Genomic DNA, 20,357 nt, shown 5'->3' with positions numbered 1-20,357 from the left:
TGTTGGATGGAATCTACTTCCTGGGCACCTTACCTGATCATCATGGATGTCTTTGAGGGTGTAGCTGACCACACTGATCCCCATGTTGACTAGATCAGAAGAAGCAACTTTGAAAACCTGCTCTGAGAACTTCTGCCGGTCCTTGTAAATTTCCTGTGGAACAAACAGAGACAACAGGGTGCATTAGAGATGACAAACAGGAGACTCTTCCATCAAAAGCATCCAAACCAGCCAGGACTATGCCTCTGATATCAAGTTCCCTTGTCTTCTCATTCTCCTGGGATATGGCAGACATATTTAGAAGTTCCCAGGCACAAAGTTCTTCTACGGAAGCACTAGCATATGACATACCAATGCAAGCATGGTGCAGTAGTTAGAGCTTTAAACAAGGATCTGGGAGACCCAGACTTGAATCCCCACAATGCCATGGAAGCTTACTGGGTGATTGTGGACCAGTCACTCTTTCTCAGCCTAACCTACTTCACAGGGCTGTTGTGAGGATGAAAGGAAGGATGCTGTAAGCTACTTTGAGGATTCTGGTGGTGGAAAGTGCTGTTAAGTCCCACTCAACTTATGGTGACCCCACAGGGTTTTCCAGGCAAAAGAAAAACAGAGGTGGTTTGCCATTGCCTGCCTCTGTGAGCAACTTCCCATCTAGATACTACCCAGAGTTGACCCTACGTTGGTTCTGAGATCTGACAGGATTGGGCTAACCTGGGACACTGGAGAATAGCACAGCATACATATCTAAAAAGTCTCTGAAAAACACAACCCTGTCCTGGGTCTTTAAAAAGAAACAGAGTCCAGTCCCATAAATAAAATGAAACTGTTAGGAAGACATATTCTAAGAATGCAGACTAGTGTCACGGACAGAGAGATAACAACAAAAACCCTCATCCTCTCCAGCAGGGGGCAGCAAAGATGTAACCATACAGACAGCCTCACCTCTACTGTCATATGGGCCATGATGGCTCTCTGATGACCTTCCAGAGTCTCCAGGGCAATTTGGGCAATCTCAGACTCTGTCTTGCCCAGGAACATTTGGCAAGCAGCAGACAGCATCTCCTTGTTCTGTCCTTGGATCTTCACCTACATTGGGAGAAGAGAGGAAACTGAGAAAGAGAATGGATGTCCTTAGTTTCCCACCACCATCCATATGCCCTCAAGTATTGGGTTGCTTCAAACAGGGGATGGGCCCCCTTTAAGAGCTTGTCTTCTTCCTTAGGCAAACTACTGCTTCTCAGGCCACAAAGTTTAACCCATTCAGCAAACAAAAGATCAAGGCCAGCAGCTGCCATGTTGAGATAGGGAGTGGGAAGGAGAAACAAAATGGGGGATGGACAGAGCTGAGGCAGATACCATTTTGTAACTGGAGGCAGGGAGAAGAAGCATACTTGTACGGAAGGCAGCACAGAACTCTTTTAAATAAAAAATAAACTTGAGCTGCATCTGATATTATTGTGGAAGCATGAAGAGCGGGCAGAAAATGGATAAAAATGGTTGGTACTCTCCACAGAAAAGATAAATAGGCCCAGCTGAGGCTGTACGATTCTGAGGTCAAAGAAATCTGTGCTTGTTTCTATAAAGAAATAGAAAGCACAAAGACCACAGTGAAACAAGTCAAGATCAATGAAAATAAACTGTGACCACAAAGCACTAATAAAGTACAATGACATTTACTAGTAAGGAATATACAAAGCAGTCCTCTTAAATAATCCCCCCAGTATCTGACAGAGTTACAATAATAAAGTCCATACAAAATTTTCAGCAACATAGAGACAAGGCATCCATGTGAGGAATCCACCAAATAGGTACACATATTCTGGATATAAGCCATGTTTCAGAATAAAAAATTTCCTTCCTTAGAGGTAATTCTACTTGAGCCTCCACACTTCCAAATTCACAGCAGGTAATAATATGCTCTGTTGGAATTCCACTCAGTTCCTGTATTTCACCCAATGCAATGATTACTTCCTGGTGAGGCTTCAATTCACAATACACCAGGCAACAGCTCAACAATACCCACTGACTGAGTTTACCTCTATTGTAACTCTGTCATTTACTGGTGAGATTATTCAAGAGGACTGCTTTGTCTATTACTTACTAGTAAATGCCACTGTACTTTATTAGTACTTTATGATCACAATTTATTTTCATTGAGCTTGACTTGCTTCTATAAAGCCTGTTCTTCTCCCTCAGTCCATGGATATTTCCCATGATAACCCTCAATATATCATAGGGAACCTGTTACCTGGGCGATTCCAGTGACAGAGATGGGAACTCCATGCCGGGTGTAAACCTTTTCACTCCTCACATTAAGCGTCAGAGTATTCAGTGAAATCCTGAGTGGAATGATAAAGGCCAGGAGGGGTTAATGAAGAGCTCTCTCTCTCTCACACACACACACAATCTCTCACACACGCACACTCCCCCCCCTCATACACACACACTCTGTTGTTGTGATTAGATGCAAGCTGGTTGCAATATATACCTTAGAGCAAAAGGTACCGGTCCAAGCTATACAGGCAAGTCTACGGTCCACAATGAAGAAGAAGAAGAAGATATTGGATTTATATCCTGCCCTCCACTCCGAATCTCAGAGAGGCTCACAATCTCCTTTACTTTCCTCCTCCACAACAGATACTCTGTGAGATGGGTGGGGCTGAGAGGACTCTCACTGTATCTGTTCTTTCAAGGACAACCTCTGCCAGAGCTATGGCTAGGCTTCCCAATCCCCCCGCTTTTCCGGGAGGCTCCTGGGTTCCCAGCTTCATCCCCCGGTCTCCAGAAATCAGGAAGCGGGGGGGGGGGTGGAGGGGGGGGGAGAACATACCTGAAGAGTTCATGTTGGTGTAGAGCTCCTGAGTCCTGAGCAGTTTGTAAAATTTCTGCCCCTTTAAGGCTGGGCAGGAAGGAGGAAACAGGAAGGGCTTCGGAGAACGGCCCCGCCCTTTCTTTGCTTTCGTTTTCAGAGCAGGCAGAGGGAAGAAGACCAAGTGCGGTAAGTGTTTGTTTGTGTGTGTGAGAGAGGGAGGGGGCAGGGAGGGGGGAATTCCCTGGTATGGAGGCCCTCCCCCTTCCTTTAGAAAGCGTGGGGGGGGGAGGGAAATGTCTACTAGGCACTCTATTATTCCCTATGGAGAACAATTCCCATAGGGAATAATAGGGAATTGATCCGTGGGTATTGAGGGCTCTGGGGGGGCTATTTTTTGAGGTAGAGGCACCAAATTTTTAGTATAGCATCTAGTGCCTCTCCCCAAAATACCCCCCAAGTTTCAAAACGATTGGACCAGAGGGTCCAATTCTATGAGCCCCAAAAGATGGTGCCCCTATCCTTAATTATTTCCTATGGAAGAAAGGCATTTAAAAAGGTGAGCTGTCCCTTTAAATGTGATGGCCAGAACTCCCTTGGAGTTCAATTATGCTTGTCACATCCTTGTTCCTGGCTCCACCCCCAAGGTCTCCTGGCTCCACCCCCAAAGTCTCCTGGCTCCGCCCCCAAAGTCCCCAGATTTTTCTTTAATTGGACTTGGCAACCCTAGCTATGGCTGACCCAAGGCCATTCCAGCAGGTGCAAGTGGAGGAGTGGGGAATCAAACCTGGTTCTCCCAGATAAGAGACTGCACACTTCACCACTACACCAAACTGGCTCTCAATTTACACACACTCAATTTACACACACGCACAGTATGTCTCTAAAGCCTGAACTGGGGCTGTTTTCTGCTGTTTAAATGCAAACATTGCTCTGCAGCTATATCTAATCATTGCTAGATAGCCATCTTAATATGATCCATTTAATGATGACAAGGTATATCGATTCCAATCGCCAGGACAGACAGTTAATAAAGCAAGTCTGAACAATTTCATTAAAACCACTGGCATCAAAATTTCCCATTAGCGAGTCATGCTGTTTCCATGATGACGCAGACTAACTGGTTGCTGTGACAATTCAAACTTGTTGGTTTGTGAATCTGGTTACTTGAAGAACAAGGTAATATACATGGAAAGCTTGGAACCCCCTCTTGTTTATTTATGCCTTTCCCCTTCCCCAACTGAGAGGAAAACCAGCTTACAATACCCTCTCTTTCTCCATTTTCCTCTCACAACAGCACCCATGAGGTAGGCTAGTCTAAGACAACGGGACCAGCTCAAGACCACCTAGCAAGGAGCCATGGTAGAATCAGCTTTCGAACTTAGGTCTTCCAGAGCCCAATCTAATACCATAATGGTGCTAGGGTTTTTTTAATAGAGCCTGAGTAACAGCATTGTCCAAAATGTTTGGTAACAGAATCTCTGTGACTGTTATAATTCAAGAATTATGTTGGCCTACAATCAAAGAAGAGCTGATCTCATAGATTTCTGTCTGGCTCTGTTCACTGCAAATGCAATAAGCAAGATCCGTACTATGAAGGCTATGTGCCCAGGACTCAGCAAAAGGATGGCTGTTTAGAACAGCATTTCTTCCTCAGGCTGTAAAGCAAATATTGAAGCAGTATGGATGGCAGTGGAAAAGAAAAATATTCATGGTCTGAAAACGGTCTCCACATTACAGAGCTCCAGGTAGTCAGAGGGTATTGAACAGGAGTTAAGAGAGATCCTGGCTGAGATGCAAGAGATGGCTCTCCTGTGATGAGCTACCTTAATAACAAAGAGATGACAAGAGATGGGGACATGACCTAATGAATAAGATTTATAATGCCTGACCTCAAAAAAGCCAGCATGATATAGTGGGCAGAGTTTCAATTTAGGATCTGGAAGACACAGGTTCAAACCCCCACTCTGCCTTGAAGTTCTCTGAGTGACTTCAGGACAGTCACGCACTCTCAGCCTAACCTACCTCACAGGGCTGTCGTTGCAAGGATAAAATGATGGAAAGAACTTCAATGTTATACAATGCTTTGAGCCTCCATTGGGGAGAAAAGTGAGGTATAAATATCTAAGTAAGTAAGTGCCAGCATGGTGGACTAGTTAAAGTGCAGGGCTAAGGAGGCTTGAGTCAACTCTCCATTCAGTTATAAAGCTCACCTTGGGCCAGTCACAGTATCTCACCCTAACCTGCCTCACAGGGTTGTGGTGAGGATAGAATGGATGCAGGAGAAATAGAAGTCACAGACTAAAAGGAACCCCCAAACTTGAACAAGGTATTAATATCAACCGCTCTTTGCTGTTCATCATTCTCCCACAGATATGTCTCCCTCTCTCAGTATTATGGTTTGGTAAAGGAACATCTCAGGTAACAACTTTTTAAACCAAGAAGTACAACAAGTCACCAGATCCTCCTCAGCAGAACTGCGCTTATGGAAAAGGAAGGACGGGAGACTTCACCCCCTTGTAGGCTTCCTCGCTCCAGCCCTGCCAACCTGTGTGTGACTGTACCTATGTGAGAATCTCATAACCATGGAAATTTCTGGGGCTCAGAAAGGTACACAGGAAATCAGTGCCTTCCACACATGGAGAGATATGGTGATAACATGGAGAAGAAGAGCATGGTATAAGCTGCTATGGCTCCCCATTGGGGTGAAAAGCAGGGTATAAATCTTGCTCAAAACCTGCTCAAATTGCCTTAAACTGTCTATTAAATCAGTTGGCTTACATCACCACTGAGCAGACCTATTGTTAAACATCTGACCACACCCAAGGAAGCCATGTCTGCCATCTTAATGTTATATAATAGTTTTTAAACTGATGTAATCATAGATTTTTAGAGATGGATTCTACACAACCACCACATAATGCAGGAGTGTCAAACTCATGAAGGCTGGATCTGACCTAAATGAGACCTGGTTGGGCTGGGTCGGGACATGTGTGTACCTATTTAAGATTAGGTAGCAGAGATATAAACGTTTTAAAGGACACAAAGAAACATGACTAAAGATTTTTTTAAAAAAAATAAACTTAAACCATGCTTAAAACATTAGCACTTGTAGGTACTTTCTTTGTATTTCTCCCATGGGAGCCAGGGAACTGGGCAAAGGAAGCTCTGGCTCTTTCCCTCTCTCCAAAGGGGATCAGGAGGGGGAGGTGCCTCAATTAGAGGAGAAAATAGAGGCTTTGCTCTATAGCTCCTGTGCGATTGAGCAAGCCTTGCAAAGCAAGCTGAGATGCAGAAGGAAGCAAGAGAGAGGGAGAAGGAACCAGACAAGAGTCAGTTGCTCGGGGGCCTGATAGGAGTCCTCCGGGGGCCTGATTCAGACCGCGAGCCACATATTTGACACCCCTGACATAATGAGAGAGCTAAAATAAGATTTGGGAGCTCAGATTCAAATCCCCACTCTGCCCAGAAGCTCACTGGGTGACTTGAGGCACTCACCGTCTCCCAGCTAAAACTACTTCACAAGGTTGAACAAAGTTGGAGTCCAGTAACGCCTTTAAGACCAACAAAGTTTTCCTTCAGAATGTAAGTTTCGTTGTTGGTCTTAAAGATGCAATTGGACTCCAATTCTGTTCACTGCTTCAGACCAATATGGCTGCCCACCGGGGTCTACTTCACAAGGTTGTTGTAAGAGGGGGGAAAATGGGAGAAGGGTGGGATAAAAATGGGAGAGGGGGAGAAGGGTGGGATAAAAAGTGTAACTGACAAACACCACCACGTGAACGAGACCCTGGAATACCTTCATCTTACCAGCTTCTCTCCCGCCCTTTCCTCTAAAAATGACTACATCCTTCTCAAGCGGTTTTGGCAGGATGCCTGAGTACATTCTTAGCACTGCAGCTTCTGGACTTCACACAGAAACAACAAATCTCTGCTGTGGAACATGTAAGCCAGATAGTTCATTTTTTCCAGCACTGCTGAGAAAAAACCCACAAGGCCTGGTGGTCTGGTGCCTAGAGTGAAATGTAATGTTTTGCAGTTTCTAGCCCTCATTAAGTCTGAAGATATACAGAAACTGTAAGAGGGTACAGCAAGGATGGTCAAAGTACTTAAAAGAAATAATTCCAGACTCCAAGTACAAGATGCAACCATCTTGCTCCAGCCAACCAAGTCTGTACCTGGTAGATGGATGGGAAACCAAGAAAGAACAAAAGTTGTTTTAATCTCTAAATATATAATTTTATAGAATGTACTATTTTATTATATGTACTGTTTTAATTCTGTGAGGTTTTATGCTGTGAGCCGCCCTGAGCCTTCTTCGGCAGGGAGGGTGGGATACAAATCAAATCAAATACAAATAAACAAATAAAAAACAACCACTGACTGACCTGAAAGACAAAAGGGGAACGTTTTGCTTCCCTCCCACCAAAAGCTGTATGGCACAGATGTGGTCTGGAACTCAGTACCACAAAGACTGATGTTGGCAGAGCTGTAAAGTTTCCAAAAATGTTAGCACCTGGGTAGGCTTGCTTTTTTGGGGGCGGGGGGGGGGGGGAGAGGTTCTCAATCCCCAAGAAATGTTTGGGAAATACTGCCTTAGCAAATGTTATCAACATAAAATGCAACGAATATATCAAGCACATAAAATTGTACTATTTGGCGTATTTGCAAAATGTAAATTTTACATGACAGTTTTCTAGAACCAAAACTGTGAATATACCCAACACAAGAGAGAGAGAGAGAGTTGCTAACTTCTCTGGCCTGTACTCATCTTAGCAATATATAACTTAGTTTTCACCATCTGAGAGGTACGGAGAAAGCTGGAAACAGAAACATTCAGTTTGCAGTAAACAAAATGTGTATTTGGACAGAAACAGTCTCAGGTAGTCACAGACTAGCAGATTGTTTGGATAAGGTATTAAATTTATAACACTAGAAACAAACAAATTGGGAGCTCTTCAATAGCATACCACCATCACACTCACATTATAATAAGCCATGGACAGTTAGTTGCATTCAAACAAAAACATAGCCTTGAAAAAGATATAGCATATACAAGAGCTAGATTTCAGTCCAGTAGCATCTAAGATGCCAACAAGAGTTGCCAATTCCCAGGTGGGGGTACATATGAACATATGAAGCTGCCTTATACTGAATCAGACCCTTGGTCCATCAAAGTCAGTATTGTCTACTCAGACTGGCAGTGGCTCTCCAGGGTCTCAAGCTGAGGTTTCTTCAAACCTTTTTGCCTGGACCCTTTTTTGGAGTTGCCGGGATTGAACCTGGGACCTTCTGCTTCCCAAGCAGATGCTCTACCACTGAGCCACCGTCCCTCCCCAATGTACCTATCTGACAAAGGTAGGAGATTGGTAGCAGATCCCCCAGTTTAGAGGCTCTCTCCCCACATGGAGAATTGATCCATAGTTATCTAGGGCTCTGGGGGGGCTGTTATTTGAGGCAGAGGCACCAAATTTGCAGCATAGCATCCAATGCCTCTCTTCAAAACACCCTCCAAGTTTCAAAGGGATTGGATCAGGGGGTCCAATTCTATGAGCCCCCAAAGAAGGTGCCCCTATCCTTCATTATTTCCAATGGAGGGAAAGCATTTAAAAAGTGTGTGGTCCATTAACATGCGATTGCCAGAACTCCCTTTAGAGTTCAATTATGCTTGTCACAACCTTGCTCCTGGCTCCACTCCCAATATCTCCTGGCTCCACCCACAAAATCTTTTGGCTCCACCCCCAAAGTCCCCAGGTATTTCTTGAATTGGACTTGGCAACCCTAAAGCCAACAGGATTGGGGGTGGGGTTATGAGTTTTCAAGCCCTAAAGAACCCTTTGTCAGATAGGTATATGACAAAGGGAGTTTTGATTCTAAGAAGCTCATTCCCTGGAAATTTTGTTGGTCTTTAGGGAGTGACTGGACTAAAATCTAGATCCTCTACTTCAGACCAACATGGCTACCCTTTGAAATGACAACATACACAAAAAATGACAATCTGATACTTTAGATTATTTTTTTAAAAATCTGCATACTACATATTTGAGTGAGAAAACCCTTATTTTATAATGCATTTCATTCACTTGAAAGAGAAAAAAACGTTTCAAGTTAGTTCTATTCAGTGCTTCCCCCTAAAAAAACAGGGGGAAGGATAGGTTTCCCCCCACTCTCATCCACTTCCAAAATATTCCAGTTTTTCTTCAAGGCCATCACATCTCTTGGTACTGGATAATGACACAACCATATAATGAACACACTCTGTGTTAAAATACCATTAAGGATAGCCTCTTTGGGATGAGGAAATTGTTCCAGCCCATCCCTTCCCCCCAGAAATGGCAATGATTTTTCTTCTAGCTTTTCAGTTTCACCACATCCTTTCTGAGTTAGCCAGAACTTCACGTCATTTTAAAAGTGAGCGCATAACAGATTAAAAGAAGGAGATAAAATCTTTTAAGCTTTGTTGTCAGGTTTGTTCCCCTTTTCCCCACTATGGAATTTTTCACTGTCTTTGCTCACTGCTGGCACCTATCTTTTTTTTTTTTTTTGATGTCACGCTAATTTCTGCTTCCTGGATTCGCTACAAACAATTTAGATTCCCCTGGGGAGATTCTGATTTTGCAAGATATATGACAAGAGCGCTTGAGAGGAGGCCTGAATATTCCACAGCCTGGCAGAGCAGCAAGAGCAGACACCAGTAGATTTGCCTGTATCTATCTTCCCATTCCTCTGGCCTCTTTTCTTGTCGCTGCCTCCCACAGTCTTATCAGCTCTTTGAGCCCACCCAATGCACCAACTCAATGTATCTGCCACAGCACATGTAATCATCAGAATGTTCTTTCCAACCACACCCAATTCAGAAAATGTCCTCTCTCCTAGGCTGATTCTACACTCATTGATGATTCTGGTTTTTTGAGCATTGAATTTGCCTGCTAGATATTATTGGATCTACATTCAAAATTTTGCTCCTCACCTTTTCTGGAGTTTCAACTCTATACTTAAGGCTTTAGATCGGAATATGCAGAAAACCCCTGCTCAAAAGTACTCTTTTAAAGGGAGCAGCGACTCTGGGATGAAACTGCTCTCGGTGCCAATTCAAGAAAACGAATGTGAACAGCTTCAGAAAAGACAGACGTGACAGCGGTATGCAATGCAGATAAACACTTTTAAATGTGCACTGAGACAGAATCTTCTACCCAGTGTAAAATCAGACCAGACTCTGCTGACCAGAGAGCCAGTTTGGTGTAGTGGTGAAGTGTGCAGACTCTTATCTGGGAGAACCAGGTTTGATTCTTCACTCCGCCACTTGCAGCTGCTGGAATGGCCTTGGGTCAGCCGTAGCTCTGGCAGAGGTTGTCCTTGAAAGAGCAGCTGCTGTGAGAGCCCTCTCAGCCCCACCCACCTCACAGGGTGTTTGTTGTGGGGGAGGAAGGTAAAGGAGATTGTGAGCCGCTCTGAGACTCTGATTCAGAGAAGGGGAGGGTATAAGTCTGCAGTCTTCTTCTTCTTCTCCTCTCTGGTGCATCCTTCTCGAACCACTAGGCTGGATTACTGCAATGCACTGTATGTGAGGCTGCTAGAAGCTTCAGTGAGTACAGAATGTGGCAGCTTTCCAAGTTAACATGATTTAGGCACTAAGCCCTTAGAACAGCGGTTGTGAAGCTGTCATGTTGGCATCTACATTTCTGAGGATCACCTCTCCCTGCACCAACCTGTGCGTCTACTATGTTCCTTGAAGCAAATATTCCCCCTGCCTCCTTGCATGGCACATGATGCCTCTGCCCATGGCATGCCCTTTCTCACTCACTGTCCCCTCCACCCCACTCTGGAACAGATTACCAGAGGAAGTCTGGAAAACATCAACACAGTGGGCCTCCCTTCTAAGGCCTGTAAGATCATTCTCTTTGGGAAGTTTCTTGTGCAGGTAGGTTTTAAACTAAAAGCATATAAACTTTTCCTGGCGTGTCACCCATTTGAAGTTGCTTTCTCTTAACACTTGGTGGGGCTTGACAGTGTGGATTTTGTATTGTTTTCTGTTGCATGACTTTAACCCACAGCCAAGTTTGCAAAGCCCTCTGGGTTAAATAAAGAAAGGCAGGGTATTTTAAAGAAGGAAATAAAAATTGTAACTCTGCAGTCTGCGTGAATATTCATGCCAGAACAATAATCAGAGTTAGTGCTCGATTCAAGAAACCACAGGCTGCAGTTCTCTGCACAGAGTGTTTGCATATGAAGCTCTCTTGAACTGAATCAGACCTTTGGTCCATTAAAGTCAGCACTGTCTACTTTGACTGGCAGCAGCTCTCCAGGGCCTCAGAGTTCAAGGGCTTTTGAACCACCTACCACTTGATCTTCCAAGCGTCATCCTCCCCACCCCCCACCCCAAGACAAAGTATTGTGATCACACATTTAATCAATTATCAAAGATTTCAGGTTTTCACGGCTGGCAACATCATTAGAGTTTGTAGAATCTTTCAGGCTCAAGTGCCTTGTTCTACTGGAGAAAGTTTTTCTTCCAGACGTTTCGTTCTCAGCTAGAACACGGCACTTGAGCCCAAAAGATTCTACAAACCCTAATTTAATCAACTGTTTACAAGAGTTTTAATCAATTAATCCCGCACATGGATAAAGTAATGATCATGAAGCACATATCTTCTCTGTTAACTCCATCCTCCATGCCCTCACCCCAAAGGTCTTCCACACATGAGATTCAGACACCCTTGTGGGTTATGAGTGCCTATAGACCCATTGTGGGGGAGAGCTGTTACCATTTGGATTGTGCACAAGCAGAGTAAGGGCACTACAGTTGACATCATGCACCTTGCTGTTACATCCTTGAAATTTCTATTTGGGTCCCAGATCTGAAAAGACTTGTAGACCACTGCCCTAAACAGTCTTTTGACTTGGCTACTGCAACCACCTCCCCTTTCTCACTGGCCTACTGTGCTCGTTCTTCGACCAGAACTCAATTGCACAGCAAGGATGGCTTTGGGTGAGTCCTCCTGCTCCTGAGGTCAGCAGTAAAGGTCACTCAAATATGCTCTAAAGTTTCAAGACTGCTTCTTTACAGCTTTCCATAGTTAAGTTCCTAGTCCTTTCTCTGCAGCACTTTAGAAAGAGCTACATTCTCCTGATTTCTCTTCTTTCATCCTCTCTTCCTCCAAGCACTCAGCATGTGATTTTTCTAAGGCAAGTATTTATTTATTTATTTACTTAATTCAATTTGTATCCTGCCCTCCCCGCAAAGGCAGGCTCAGGGCGGCTCACGTGGTCATGCATATGCATGAATATAAACATACAATGAAACATTAAAACAGTAAAAACAATTTAAAAGACAGAAATTGACATTTCATTTCAGGTGGTATGATCTTAAGTATGTTGTCCTGCTATTCCAGCTGGGTGTTCCTCTAGTAAATATCCAATAGCAAACTCCACTGGGAATTTCTCTTCCACTTCTGCAAAAAGGAGAAGCTGAGACCAGTATTCCCTCTAATTTCCTCCCCCTACTGAGCAGAACAGTTCATATCCTGAGCAGAATATAACTGCTGTAATCTTAAAATGGGCAATGGGCAGTGCAAGAAAGCTCTGGATTGCTGCTGAGCAGGGCTTCCTGCATTAATAAGGAACTGCTCACATGCACAACTTTTCTTTTCAATTTAAATTTTATTAAATTTTTCACATATACATAACAAAACCAAAATAAACAATACTTAATATTTCAAATGTGGAGTAGAGCTTTAAGAGGTCTTACATTTGTATTATAGTTGCATTAAAAATAAATCCGTTTTCCATATAAAGATTTTTTTTTGGCATATACTCATTCTGCAACAAATAACTAACTACTGCGAACCATGGTCCTATAACTTTTTTCATGTTTCAAGAGAACAATTTGACGTCAGAAAAGCCATTTTTTGTAAGTATAAATGGATCCCAAATTTTGTCCATCCACATTTATAACATTGGTGCCTTATCTTCTTTCCACTTTAATGCTATTAATGATTTACTCACGTGCACAACTTAGAGGGAACACTGGCTGAGACCCAGTGCTCATCTCTGCCTTGGCCAACAGAAAGCTCAACTGACTGCCCCCACTCTTAATACTGGTCCTCTGAGCTGGAGGAGAGAAAGACTATAAGCCTCCTCATGCATTTGGCTCAGAACTCTCTCTGAATGGGGAGCACCATGATGAGGGCATGCAGGACAGGGTAAAACAGTAACACTGCAAAGGTGCCCTGCTAGTTCAGACCAGTGGTTTATCTAGTCCAGCATCCTGTCTTGATTAGTGGCCAACCAGACACCCTGGAAGGCCAACAAACATGGCAGTGATGCCAAGCCCTTCTCCTGATGCTGCCTCCTAGCACTGGTATGAGAGAAGCCCAGGGAGAGTATCTGCAATCTAAAAACCGTGAGTCTGTTCTATAAGTTATAACTGTGCACAATGGCCCCTGTTCAACTCGAATTGCATGAAAAGGTTCCAGGATGAATCCACGTTTCCAGTTTCAAACGATTCTGTCTGGGAAAGCTGCCACCAATCTAGGACATTGGGCTGGATGGACCAGCACGTAGGCTGCCTTAGCAGAAAGCTGGTGTTGAGATGAAAGAGCTGATTGCAGCTGGGATCTCTGGGCCTTGTGATGCTAAATTGTGCTGAAGAATAGGAGAGGCTGCAGTAACAGCTGGGCTCGCAGCCAATGATTTGGGGAAAAACTTAAGGGTTCACTGTGTCCGCCTAACACAGCAGCAGTGTTCCCTCTAAGCTGAGTTAGTGTGAGCTGGCTCACAATTTTTTAGCCTCCATCTCACACATTTTTGTCTCAGCTCAGGAAAAATGGTCCTAGAGCAAACTAATTTATGCAGCAGCTTACAACTTTAATACCAATAGCTCACAAAGTGGAATTTTTGCTCATAAGACTCCACAGCTTAGAGGGAACATTGCATAGCAGCCATCTAAATGCCAGCTGTCCAATATCCTTAAATTGAAAATTAGTTGTTCAAAAAATTATACAAAACTAAATTAAATCATAATCAAATTAAAATATTGGTGTTAAATGTTGTTAGCCGCCCTGAGCCCATAAGGGAAGGGAAGATTATAAATCTAATGAAATAAAATGGAACAAACAAATGTTCATCTGTCATCACTGTGACCAGAACTACGCATGCCAAATGACTGCTTCATGTGGGCAGTCTCTTGTGAATGGGCCCCTCCAGTGGCTTCATGACTCGGGCCAGCAGGAGAAGCAGTGCAGGCAGGGAGTAGAAATATGTTGAGCTATGTGCTGACTTCATGTCTGGGCAAAAGCCCAGCATGACATCAGATGACACCTAGAAACTCTATGGTACTACCATAGATTTTCTAGAGCATCAGTCAGCATGCTAATGTCACACCCAAGTTTTTGCCTGGATGTGACATCAGCACATAGCCCAGTGTCATTTCTACTCTTGGCCAGCTGGCATCCCTATCCAGAACACCAGAAGAAAGTGTAGTAGTAATTGTGATTGAGTGTTCAAAGCACATATATTGAAATCCTTACAACAACCCTGTAGGTTAGGCTAGTATTATTAGAATCAGAGTTCGCAGGGACTAGTCCAGGGTCATCTAGTCTAACGCCCTGCACAATACAGGAAACTCATAAATACCTTTTCCCTCCCCACCCCCAGTGACACCTGCTCCACATCCAGAAGATGGCCAACCCCGCCCCCCCCTCCAGAATCTGTCGCCAAACTGGCCTGGAGAAAAAGTGTTACTTGATCCCAAACTCCTGAACAGCATTTCCCTGGGCATGTAAGAAGGTGCCACGAGAACTAAGCACTGATGCAACACTTCCTGCCCTCCTTCTCATGATCTGCCTAAATTCACACAATTGGTATTGCTGTCAGATGGTCATCTAGCCTCTGTTTAAAAACCTGCAAAGAAGGAGAGCCCCCCACCTCCTGAGGAAGCCTGCTCCACCGAGGAACTGCTTGACTCATCAGGAAGTTCCTCCTAATGTTGAGCCGGAAACTTTAATTTCAACCCCTTGATTCTGGTCCAACCTTCTGGGGCAACTGAAAACAACTCCACACCATCGTCTAGTATTATCAGAAGGGGCAGAAGAACAGAACATCATGCCTTATAGATACGAGCCCAAATGACAGGGTCCCTGGCTGTGGCAACTTGACTTACAGGGGACACACTCAGCACCAACAGAAACCAACCACTGATGAAGGCTTGGATCTTAAACAGCGCAAGCACAGATGGGCTACAGAAAGCTACCTTTCCTGTCTCCCATTGTAGGCTTCTGTGCTGTCCAAAACTGAGAACCCACAGTAACAGCATGGGGAAGGGTAGTCTGAAGTGGAACTGGCCAAAATTCCCAATTTTTCCTCCTCTCTACTTCCACCAAGGGATATATTTATTTGTATCTTACTTTCCCCTTCAATAGGGACCCAAAGGAGGCTTACAGCACCAGCCTCCCTTCCACCATTTTATCCTAACAACAACCCTGTGAGGCAGGCTGGGCTGAAAGAGAGTGACTAGCCCAAGGTCAGACAGACAGCTTCCACAGCAGAGGTGGGGATCAGAACTTGGGTCTCTCAGATGCCATTCTGACATTTTAACTACTGCAGAACGTTGGGTGCTTTCACACACACTAAATAATCCATTTTAATGAAATTTGCTATTAGATTTTACTGTGTAAAATGAAAAAATCCACTTGCAACCTGTCGCTGTGTGCAAGCACCCATTGTTTCATCAGTGGAACTGCTGCTATGCTACTGGAAGAGCAACTCAGGATCCAAGCCTATGTCTGGTCATGTCAACAGCCTTTCAGGTTGCCAGGATCCTCACCAATTTTCCAACACGCAGCCACAAAAGCACTCACCTCTGTATCTGCTGGATACACGGCATCACAAACACTCGGCCTCCAGCTATCATGACTGGGGGGCTGCGGCAGAAACCTGAGGAAGGCATGGAATTAATATAGCACATCAACACCTCTGAAACAATGGTCCCTACAGAGGAACAAGGCCAAACTAGACATTGAAGTAAAGCTTTTGACAGGATTCCCCATGATGGTCTGATAGGTAAACTAGAGGACTGTGGACTGGACTCTAGGAGAGTTAGGTGCACAGGGAACTGACTGGAGAACGGCACTTAAAGAGTAGTTGTCAACAGCATTTCATCTGAATTGAGGGAGGCGTCCTGGGGGGTGCCACAGGGCTCGGTACTGGGCACTGGTACTTTTCATTATTTTTATTAATGATCTGAATGAAAGTGAGGAGGGGCTACTCTTTAAATCTGCAGATGATGCCAAATTGGGAGGAACCGCGAACACACCACAAGACAGAGTTAGAATTCAATGAGATCTGAACATGCAGGAAAAGTGGGCAGAAGTGAACAAGATGCAATTTCACAAGGATAATTGTCAAGTTCTGCATCTGGGTAACAAAAATAGAGAACATGCATACTGGATGGGGGAGGCACCTCTGGGTAGCAATCAATGTTCCCTCTAAGCTGCAGTCTTGTGAGCAAAAATTCTACTTTGTGAGCTACTGGCATTAAAGTTGTGAGCTACTGCAAAAATTAGTGTGCTCTGGGGTCATCCCTTCTGAGCCAAGACAAAAATGTGTGAGCCAGAGGCTAAAAATATCTGTGAGCTAGCTCACACTAACTCAGCTTAGAGGGAACACTGATAGCAATGTGTGTGAACATTCTTGAGGTACGAACAGACTGTAAGTTAAATATGAACAGCCAGGGTAATGCAGTGACAAAAAAAGCTAATGCCATCTTGGGATGTATCAACAGAGGCATAACATCCAAATGACAAGAGGTCACAGTCCCGCTGTACACTGCATTGGTCAGGCTGCACCTGGAGTATTGTGTGTAGTTCTGGAGGCCTCACTTCAAGAAGAATGTGGATAGAATGGAGCGGGTAAAGAGGAGAGCAACGAGGATGATCAGAGGCCTGGAGACCAAGTTGAGGGACTTGGGAATGTTCAATCTGGAGAAGAGGAGGTTGAGGGAGGACATGATTGCTCTTTGATTATTTGAAGAGCTGTCACTTAGAGCAGCGGTCTCCAACCTTTTTGGCACCAGGGACCGGTTTTGTGATCATCCCTTCTGAGCCAAGACAAAAATGTGCGAGCCAGAGGCTAAAAAAATCTGTGAGCTAGCTCACGCTAACTCAGCTTAGAGGGAACACTGGTGGCAATGTGTACAAACAAGATCTTGAGGTACGAGTGGACTGTAAGTTAAATATGAACAAACCGGGTTTCCCCACTCCTTCACTTGCAGCTGCTGGAATGGCCTTGGGTCAACCATAGCTATCACAGAGGTTGTCCTTGAAAGGGCAGCTTCTGGGAGAGCTCTCTCAGTGCCACCTATCTCACAGGGTGTCTGTTGTGAGGGAGGAAGATAAAGGAGATTGTGAGCCACTGATGTGGAGTGGAGGGCAGGATATAAATCCAATGTTGTTGTCTTCTTATTATTACTACATTGTAATTTATAATGTAATTATACAACTCACAGTCCGGTTGCTAACAGGCCACAGCCCAGTACCGGTCCACGGCCCGGGGGCTGGGGGACCCCTGACTTAGAGGAGGTCAGGGATCTGTTTCTGTTGGCAGGAGAGGAGATTTGTTGGTTTAAATTAAGGGTGGGAAGGTACTGGCTGGATATGAGGAAAAACCCTTTTACAGTCAGAGTTGTTCAATGGTGGACTCGGCTTCTGAGGAAGGTGGTGAGCTCCCCCTCACTGGCAGTCTTTAAGCAGCTGGGCAAAAACTTGTCAGGGACATTCTAGGCTGATCCTGCATTGAGTGGGGTGTTAGACTAGATGCCCTGTATGGCCTCTTTCAAGTCTGCTTCTATGATTCTGTGATCCTTTAACGTTTAGTTTAGCCCGAAAAGGATAGGGCCTACAGCACGGCATGCTGAGGCACTCTTGTTTCCCTCCCTCCTTTCACATGCCTTTTCAAGTGTGAAAACAGCTGTGAGGGAGGGTGCAGCCATTTCAGCACTTGAAACAAGATCTCCTCGACCCACCATGCTGCTTCCATGGCATTTTTAAATCACTTTAAAATGGTGGTGGTGTCCAGAAGTCTCACCAATATGGAGAGGAAAGCATAAAAACCTTGGGTGAGAGGGGGAGACGAGGCAAAAAACCCATAACAGTCTTTTTCAGTCATTACATATTACCACACACTAGGGAAGAATATGCTATACACAACTGCCATTTTATTTGAGAGGCCATGTGTGTATTTTCAGCCTAGGTACGCACATACCAAGGCCCTGATCTGCCAGGGTTCTGGTTTATGCATACTGAAGCTGAAAATACACATATTCCCCCCCTTCAGGCAAAACTGCAATCGTGCATATTTTGAGGACTGCATGTCATACATTCTCTTCATACACATGGTAAAACATAATAAACAAGGGCTAATCTGAGATATTATTAGATAGCATGCCTGTGTTAAAGTCCTTCCTGCAACACTGCCAATAGGATCTCACCTCTCTGAGCTGTGATTCGATGCAAAGAAATGAGGCTGCTTGTTTTGCAGAAGGTGTGTGTGCACTGATGTTCTGGAGCTTGTATCTCCAAGCAGTACCTTCTCCAATGTGAGACTCTTGTGGTTAAAGGGGGCAGAGAAACAGATCCTGTGCAGCATCTGATCCGGGCCTGGCTAGCTCAGATTCTACTTAGAACAGCATTCTGTAAAATGACTGCCTTTGCAAGAGCACCAAATTTGAGCTGTCTTTGGGTCAAAATGTAGCAACCACACTTCAAGAAAGGGGGAGATAATATATGGAGCTATTAGAAAGTCAAGCTCAGTTTCTGCCACAGCAAAGAGCCATTTCTGATGGTCTGAGCAGGAAAGTCTGACACCCTGCTGTAAGATGTACAATCACAGGACAAAAGGATGCACTGTGCACTGCAAAGACAGGACAGGAAATGCCAGAATACTGTCTTTCCTGACCACCTCTCCATCCCATCTGCAACCTTCTAAAAGGGATCAGCTCAGCTTGGAGCTATCTGCTCCACTGAGGCATTCCTCTCCTCCCAATATTAGCAGAAGGAAAAGAAGAAGAAGAGTTAACACATACCTGAGACAACCATGGCCTCATTGGGGCCACAAGTAAAGAACATCTTGGTGCCTGGAGGTTCTGCAAAGGAAAGAAAACATGGATATTAGAGCCTGGGCATGAAGCTTCTCTCTTCTGCTAAATTATACTACACTCTTTCCTCCTATTATATCCTCCCAGGTTTTTCTTTACATTATACCTTCCTAACTTTAGTTGGTTTTGAAACATGAACATCCATGCTTAGAAGAACATGAATCCGTGCCTGAAATGAAAACTCACTCAGTTCTTATTTCTGAACAAGGTCTGCTCCAACTCCGTTAGAAAAACACATAAACACAAAAAACTGCCTCATACTGAATCCTTGGTCTGCCAACGTCAGTACTATCTATTCAGACTGGCAGCAGTCCTCCAAAGTCTCAGATTCTCCAAGGTCTTTCATCTCACCTCCTACTTGATCCTTTTAAGTAGAGCTCCCAGGGATTGAACCTGGGGCCTTCTTCGTGCAAAGCAGATGCTCTACCACTGCACCATGGCTCCTCACCAAAACTACAGAACACTTTAGGAATGAACTGCACAGCTGTTTCTGAGTGAAGCGCCACACAGCCCAGAGGTGTTCAAATTCTATTTGATCCAGCTAATCTCAAGGTGCCCTTGAAGTAGACTCCAATTTCTCTGTGAGATCATTACTAAGGGCAGGTCAAAGAACTTTGAACTACAGGGAGATTTATGAACGCTGCCCAGAGCTCCTTGGAAGAGGGATGTAATAATTTTTATTTGGTTCACTAATTAAACTGTTTTTCTGTCCTCTATGGGCATCCATGATTTTAAAAAGACAGTGACCAGATGAAATTATTAAGAGCAGTAAAATAAAAGTAAGGATAAACAGTATTCATAAGACACTGTTGTGAGACCTTCTGAAATATAAATGTCTTTAATCTGCTCTTGAAGGTCTGAAGAGATGGCAGGAGTTTCACCTCTTGGAGGAGGAAGTGACACAATTTTGGGGTAGCTGCTGGAAGATCCTTCCCTCAAAGCCAACCTAATAAAGCAGGTTCTTGATGGAAAGTCCCATCCATTGATTCCCAAGACTTGCAATAGAGGTAGTCCTTCAGGGACCTTGGACTGAGAAGCTGCTTAGAGCAGAGGTGTCACTCATTTGTTATGAGGGCCGAATCTGACATGAATCTGACATAAATGAGACCTTGTTGGGCTGAGCCATGTGTGTACCTATTTATGATTAGGTTAGGAGCAGCCCCGTGGTGCAGAGTGGTAAAGCTGCAGTATTGCAGTCCAAGCTCTCTGCTCATGACCTGAGTTCGATTCTGGCAGAAGCTGGGTTTCAGGTAGCCAGTTCAAGGTTGACTCAGCCTTCCATCCTTCCGAGGTTGGTAAAATTAGTACTCAGCTTGCTGGGGGGGAAGTGTAGATGACTGGGCAAGGCAATCGCAAACCACCCCGTAAAAAGTCTGCCGTGAAAACGTCGTGATG

The 20,357-nt window shown here is 44.4% G+C and overlaps 1 protein-coding gene across 3 annotated transcripts in view; it reads right to left on the bottom strand.

Moving 5' to 3' along the window:
• FLOT1 (flotillin 1) overlaps positions 1-19,015 on the bottom strand; it is a 30,874-nt gene extending 11,859 nt beyond the window's left edge. For all 3 annotated transcript variants that reach the window (XM_060239166.1, XM_060239167.1, XM_060239165.1), the window contains exons 1-5: positions 18,891-19,015; positions 15,670-15,745; positions 2,252-2,342; positions 946-1,089; positions 34-153 (exon numbers count right to left, since the gene is read on the bottom strand). In XM_060239166.1, coding sequence (XP_060095149.1) covers positions 34-153; positions 946-1,089; positions 2,252-2,342; positions 15,670-15,745; positions 18,891-18,933 — 474 coding nt within the window. In that variant the 5' untranslated portion in view covers positions 18,934-19,015. The remainder of the gene's footprint in view (positions 1-33; positions 154-945; positions 1,090-2,251; positions 2,343-15,669; positions 15,746-18,890) is intronic.
• Positions 19,016-20,357: the final 1,342 nt, after the last annotated feature.

Source organism: Heteronotia binoei, chromosome 5 (genome assembly GCF_032191835.1).
Source record: "Heteronotia binoei isolate CCM8104 ecotype False Entrance Well chromosome 5, APGP_CSIRO_Hbin_v1, whole genome shotgun sequence".
In the NCBI taxonomy this organism is placed as follows: Eukaryota; Metazoa; Chordata; class Lepidosauria; order Squamata; family Gekkonidae; genus Heteronotia; species Heteronotia binoei.
The sequence above is the reverse complement of the archived record's forward strand: the minus strand, read 5'-3'. Positions and strand labels throughout refer to the sequence as shown.